This window comes from Oculina patagonica, chromosome 5 (assembly GCF_052425735.1).
Source record: "Oculina patagonica isolate OP01 chromosome 5, crgOcupat, whole genome shotgun sequence".
Taxonomy (NCBI): domain Eukaryota; kingdom Metazoa; phylum Cnidaria; class Anthozoa; order Scleractinia; family Oculinidae; genus Oculina; species Oculina patagonica.
In genome coordinates, this window is record NC_135762.1 from 31,940,066 (window position 1) to 31,946,818 (window position 6,753).

The 6,753-nt window shown below is 37.3% G+C and overlaps 1 protein-coding gene across 1 annotated transcript; it reads right to left on the minus strand.

Moving 5' to 3' along the window:
- Positions 1-2,155: 2,155 nt before the first annotated feature.
- Positions 2,156-3,650, minus strand: LOC144654445 (uncharacterized). Its single transcript, XM_078514599.1, has 3 exons — positions 3,366-3,650; positions 2,843-2,980; positions 2,156-2,403 (listed from the first exon to the last, which is right to left on the minus strand). The coding sequence occupies exons 1-3, from the start codon at positions 3,603-3,605 to the stop codon at positions 2,278-2,280; spliced, it is 504 nt and encodes a 167-aa protein (XP_078370725.1). The 5' UTR covers positions 3,606-3,650; the 3' UTR covers positions 2,156-2,277.
- Positions 3,651-6,753: the final 3,103 nt, after the last annotated feature.

Here is a 6,753-nt window from a genome sequence, read left to right on the forward strand (position 1 = left end):
ATTTGCAAGGATGTTTACAAAATTTAGTTAAAAATACGCTATGATATAAACAAAATAGGTAAAACGACGAAATGGATATAAAAAGAATTCATCTAGAAGGTAAAATGATCTAAATGTTTGTAGCTGTCCTTAAGGTCGCGGGGGATACCTACAGCATGAATAAATTCATGAGGCGAAATTTTGCTTGACCTGCATCTTTTAAAACGCTTATTTCTCGGCTGATATGCGTGCGATTAAGCTCAAATTTTACAGAAACATAAAGGAATGATGAAAGATTGTGAAAGTCATAGTTTATTTGGTATATTGTACTTAACGGCGATGTAATAGCCACGTTAGTGCCAATTTGGTAAAAACATGATTTTGTGGCAGAGTTTGCGGAACGAGTAGGAGACAGCACACTGTGATCTTGTCAAAAACTAATCAGTCAATATCTCTAGAGTGTCATAACAGAAGCGGATTTTTTTTATTTAAAATTTGCCAGCAAGTTATGGCGGTTTAAATGCGTAAATTTTAATTTAATGCCTTCTACCTATTTCTAAAAGCGCTCTTTTAAAATTCCGCCTCTGTTATGACACACTACAATATCCATAGTTTACCTATCTGCAGTGGCAAGTCATGAAGGTCTGTATCCGCGCTGTATTCTCTGCCACAAAATTGTCGGAAAAGTCCAAACTTTGAGATTTCCGAAGGTGTCCCGACCAAAACACGATCAGTTTCCAAAGGAGAGATGTAATTATGGTAATCATATTCCACGCTTTTATGGTGAGAACAATGCGTTTTTATGAAGGACACGATTGTTTATGCCGAACATGAGTGCAGAATGGCAAAAACAAATTGAATAAAAATTAGCTCAAAGACTTTCTACGTACAATCTATATAAACGTATAACGTCAAGTGTTGTTTTAAATTGGTTAAAATATCAAAGAAACAGGAATTTGATTTTTTTTTTAATCACGCGCATGCACGCAACCATATTTTTATCCAGTCATAAATATCTCGTAAAGTTGTCGATGTCAGTCGTTGCACTTCGTGCATACTCTTTAAATAAATGCATAATGATGAGCCTAAGGTGTCCCCCGCGACCTTAAGATGATCAAGCACGGCCTTCTTAAAACTTTCTAAACTTGGCTATTGGCTATTACGTTTTACGAAGAAGAATACCACCGTAACGTATTTGCGCTGACTACCCGAAGTTTGAGATTCATCTTTTAGTCTTGTAATACATGCACCTGTTCCGAGAAAGGTTTTTGGAAAAAGCACAAAAGTGCACGCTATGTGACCGAAAGGTGGTCTTGGTAGTCACTGGAAATTTGCATATTGGCCTAGATGAAATGTGAATATTTTTTTTTTACCCATCAAAATTCTTCTGAAATTCGTGGTGGCTTAAAGCACCTTATTTCCACTTTTCTGAAGAAAAAGAAAACGTGCAAATTCGCGTTTGTCATCTCGTTATACCTTATTCAGTATTCAGCCCTTAACTTCTACCCGTACAGCCTCTCAGTCTTGTCGCGTGCACTTTCTCGAAACGACTGTACGACTGTACGAAAGACACTCGACTAGGGGTCACCGGGGACAAGTAAACAATCATTACAGTGTTTTTTGTGGGAGGAGTAAGCGTATTCTATATATGTGAGACGCTCAAAGGAAATAACCGGCCGCGTGAAAAATAAAGATTTTAGTTAAGTCAGTTTTGTTGTTTGAGAGAGCTAAAGGAGCAAAAATATCAAGTCAACGAACTTCAAGTTTCGTTACTCCTGTTTTTCTTGAACCTCTGTCAAGATTTGGCAGAAAAAGAAAAGGCATGCTGCTTAATCATTTGATTTACAGGGAAATGATATTCAAGGCGCGCAGTCTAAAATGAGCGCCAGCTGCACATTACAAGTCGTTACACTCGACTTAATAGAAAACAATGTGTTTTCCTGTCATTTTCTTTCTGTCGGCAGAACAATAATTACTTATGACTTTGCGCTTTTCCATTTTAAATTAGTGGTGTTTAAGTTTAACTTAGAATTAAGCTTCTAGCATTTTCGGACTTACTGATATTTTTAGATCAACCGTAGACATTGCTTTAATCCTCTCTTCCCCACCCCCATCCCCTCCCCAATGCTTGAAAGACTTACTCTCTCATATGTAAGAAAAATAAACGCACAACACAGGTTTATAACAATCAGGCTCTTTAATGTTACATTTGTTTGCTCATGACAACTTGATATCGATATAAAACTACTATTTAAATGCAGGCTTTATTACGTTTCTCCGGCTCCAGGGACGAGTAAGTTATTCCGCGTCTTTGGCATCTCCAAGTCGTTTGGCACATTCTCCAAATCTCACGAAACAGCACAGCTTCTCTTCACATGTCTCGCTAGCCAACATGCAACAAGGGATGATCGGGAGGCATTTTTGCTAAAATGAGGCAACAAAAAATAAGAATGAATGAATTAGAACATTCACGTAGCTTTGAATCTTGTTAACTGGTAAGTTCGTCGGAACATACTGCTGGTGTCCCGCTGTTGTGCAGTAATATGGGGATGCGTGAAAAAAATCAGTTAGTCAGTCAGTTAGTCAGTCAGTCAGTCAGTCAGTCAGTCAGTCAGTCAGTCAGTCAGTCAGTCAGTCAGTCAGTCAGTCAGTCACTCAGTCACACAGTCAATCAGTCACTCGGTCACTCAGTCGGATGGCCGGTTGGTCAGTCAGTCAGTCAGTCAGTCGGTCGGTCGGTCGGTCGGTCGATCAGCAAGATAATAAAAAGAAAACAAGTATGACTTTACAAGGAATGTAGGAAACCGATTGTGAAGGTGACACCAGATGCTTAGAATAATACACAGTATACAACAGCACTCACCACATTATCGGGTAGATGATGTAGACGAACACCTGCATTGTGCAGGCACTCGCCAGTTCTCTTGATGCACTTCAAATGTTCACAAGCATCGTCTCCAGCTCCCTTGTGACACGCAATTGCCCCAACTATGCACATTTTCTGTCAAAAATTTATAAAATAAAAAATGAACAATTTCGTTTCTTCACAGTACAACGTACAGATTCCATTTTGAAGCCCCTCCAATCATGTTACAAAAAATACTATTCCGCATTGGTGAAAAAGGAGCGCTTAACAAACCAAGTGAAAAAGGATGCCAGCTTACAGATTGATGTTTCCTTTAAATACCAGTTGTTTTTTTAAGGTAAAAAAAAAATCTAATTTAGCTAATGATCTCGATTTCCCAAAAAAGTTCCTTCAAGATTCCTTTCCTTGCAGAGGAAATACTCAATATAAGTAGTTATTTAAAAGATTAATTTCAGGAAAATATGTGAGTACTTTTGATTTTCGGTGTCATTTTCTCTTGCTCATTTATCCGAGTACTTACGACTTGTGGTGGAACTCCAGTAGGAAAACCGCTTGGTCGGAAGCTTGGTCGGAAGCTTGGTCGGAAGCTTGGCCGACCACTTGGGAAGTCGCTTAATTTGACAATAGTGCGAACCTTCCTCGCCATTTCACGATCTTCCATCTCGAGATAATGCAAGATGGCTTGGGGATGATATTCCATCTCCGCTCGGGCATACACGGCCACTGCAGCGAGAATCAGCAAAGCTATCATTGCCTTCATGTTGACGCGTCTTATCTGTGCTCTGGAAAACACGATGTGAAAAGGGTTACGCGCGTCTGTTTATATAGAGCATGGGTCGCGCTGAGGTGCGTGCTGCGCATGCACGTCTTTGCTTTTACCGGGACAAAAGCGCTCTATACGTGTTTAAACAGCTTTCAAAGCACTTTACCCCACTCTGTGCCTGTTTATAGAGCAACCGAAAATAACTTAAACTCTTTTAAATTAAAAAAAAAACATTAAGTCAACATGTAATCACCAACTTTTGTTTCTCTTGCCCGTTTTCTTAACAAAGCTTTGTGAGAATATTGTTTTGTAACTAGTGTAATTAACGTTGACAAATTAAAAAAACGTTCTTTTTTATGAAGCCACATGCACACAGATTTTTTTAACCAATTTGGTTTTACTTCTCAAGGACAACTTTTTCCTGGTGACCTTTTGCCAAGAAGATGACTCTGAATTTGTTCGGCTTTGATCCTCATTAAAGACTCGCATTTGGTGTCGTTAAATTTCCCTTTAAGATGGACTTTAACTTATTTAGTTAGCGTAGAGGCTTTATCTTTTTGGCAAACCGTCTGTTATCTGTGTTTTGAGAGGAACTGAGTTTCACTGCCCCGTTGATTAGTAAAGTAGTACATGTAGTAGGCCTAGGGTTGCAGCCGGCATGCCTCTCTAGCTGTGTAGGCCAATTCCTGAGTGGCAGGATTGGTTGCAGTTGCTGCAAAAGGGCCGTAACTAGCAAGAGGCACTACGAGGCACTTGCCTCGTCTAAATCTTTATCGAAAATAATCTCCAGTTTGAACCAAATTGATTTTTCTCAAGAAATAACTCATGAAAAATGACTCTTAAAGAGGTTTTAGATTTCAAAATTTTCTGGAGAGCATGCCCCCAGAACCCTATTAATCAAGATCTTGCCTCGTCTATGGCAATGGACTGGTTACGTCCCTGTGCAAGTTAAGTCTGAGTCAGTCCCTTTGAAAACTTTCAGTTAGGGGATACATCTACTGGATAATAAATGTTAAAAATCAGGAAACTATATGAATTGGACATTAACATAAAACACTGAAGCAAACACGGAGAAAATGTTTAGTTGAGGTGTTTCTAATATGATTTGCCCGTTTAAAATCTTCGCGTAGAAACTCTTTGTACACGAAAATGTAAAGACATAAAGAAATAACTGTTCTTAAAAAACGTAAACTATAAGAAGATTATATTATCCCTCGTTTGTAGTGTGTTGAATCCTCCATTGATTTATCAGTTTAACCCATATTGGATTGGGTATGATTTCTAGAAGAATTATGTTCATATTAACACGGTTTTCTTTTCAGTCATGACAATTCGTACTCTTTTTTAATATTACCAAGTAACTTTGTAAATTACAAGAAAAAGCGTCAATATCCAGTGAAATAACCCGCTTAAACTTACGATAACCTCTCCGAGAAAATGTTACCATGGAGCACAACTTACCGGAATAGTTGTTAAGTAAATATTCTGCAGCTGGTCGAAGTTTTAATTTCCCTGCTACTTTTTGTGTTTATTTAACATTCTTCTAAACCAAAAGTGATGGAATAGAGTAACAAAACCCTATGGAAACAACAACGGCTCGGTTGAAAGATTAACATCTTGAGATTTCTATTAGCCTAAAACAATTAGCATCTTAGCCTATTTAAATTACGAATATTTTTATTTTGCCTGCTATCTAACCCTCTTTAACGCCTTTACGAACCAAGGAAATATTTCAATAGGAATGTTTTGATTTTTTTAAAAATTTGCAATTAATCCTTGTTTGCGTCCTTACTACTTCTCTTGTAAACTAGTCATTATCCTAACTTTTGGCAAATTTTCATAGTATTGAAATGTGAGCAAATGTGCAATCTAAGGTTGTAAAAGTTCAGGGCAGTTTCAGCGCAAGTAAAAGTGAGATAGTCACGTAGAGAACCATATTCTATCGCAATCTTTCTGTTCAACAAATACAGCAAGTATTTGCTTTTCTTCTACTGCATTTAGCACTCTAAGCTTTGCTTCGAATAACAAAAAAACAGTCCACGGTTTGTTTGCAGCTAAGCTAGTAACACAAGCGTGTTTCCCTCACTCGTTTTTACTGCTGGTTAAAAACTTAAACTCATCCTTACTGGGTTTAACAAGCTAAGATCAGAGGCCAACATCTAAGTAAACAGTGTTGAAATGAACAACTGCTCGGTAAAAAGTTTAAACATTTGATTTTTCCACTGGTCAAGCACCTGAGCTAATTTCAAAGGTGATCAAAGGTGATCAAAGCCTTTTTTTAATGATGACAAATTCATTAACTTCGCTTACATCCTACGTCCCTTTTTCAAAATATTTTTTTAATGGTTGAGCAAACGAATACATATATTTTTTATTATTATTTTTATTAATTTTCAATCTTAAAATATAAATTTTCGGGCCTACTTCCACTTAGTAAATATGAGGTATATTTACGCGGGAATATGCACCGTACACTTACAGACCTTCGCTTAGTTTTGTTAGCGCATTCTTTTTGTCAACAAGTTTTTATTTTTATCTTTTTGTTAAATGGGCGTAATTTCAACTTGTTGGGAAAATTAACAAAGGCGAACAAAGCCTGTACCGGTTTGTTTAATTACAAGTTAGCTGATATGTTTCGATTTATATACTGGAGAGGGATCATCCGTCGAAAGGGAACTTTTACAACGTAGTTCGTCTGATATTTCCTCCGTGCTTAAGTTAATACGGGCAAACAGATCGATCATCCGTCTAGACGAACGATACGACAACACTTTGACTTTACATTTCTTTGTTAAGTACTCGCAATCTAAGCTTGCTTAGAACAAAGGAGAGCATGCTTTTACCCACGGGATCGTTTCAACAAAACGTTTACAAGTGTAGTGTTTGTTTTCAACCTCAAAAAGACCTAAAACAACAGCTACACTTGTAAATTATACCTGTAAATGTTTATAGAATTAAACCCCGGCTTGTTTAAAATAAGATGATAACACAAGCTTGTTCACCTCATTACATGCCTTGCAGCTAGTTAAAAACTTAATTTACTGCTCATTATATGTTAAGTTTTTTTCAAAAGCTAAGATAAATATTAAGGATAATCTAAAGAAAAGATGCTAACATGTAAACAGGGTAACAAAGAATGCCTTTA

Bases quoted from the DNA above. Each gene is read 5' to 3' on its own strand.
- LOC144654445 (XM_078514599.1), bottom strand. From the start codon at position 3,605: ATGAAGGCAATGATAGCTTTGCTGATTCTCGCTGCAGTGGCCGTGTAT. The intron at 2,981-3,365 runs GTAAGTACTCGG...AATTTTTGACAG, and splicing joins CTGGAGTTCCACCACAAGTC to AAAATGTGCATAGTTGGGGC. The intron at 2,404-2,842 runs GTGAGTGCTGTT...GCCTCATTTTAG, and splicing joins ATCATCTACCCGATAATGTG to CAAAAATGCCTCCCGATCAT.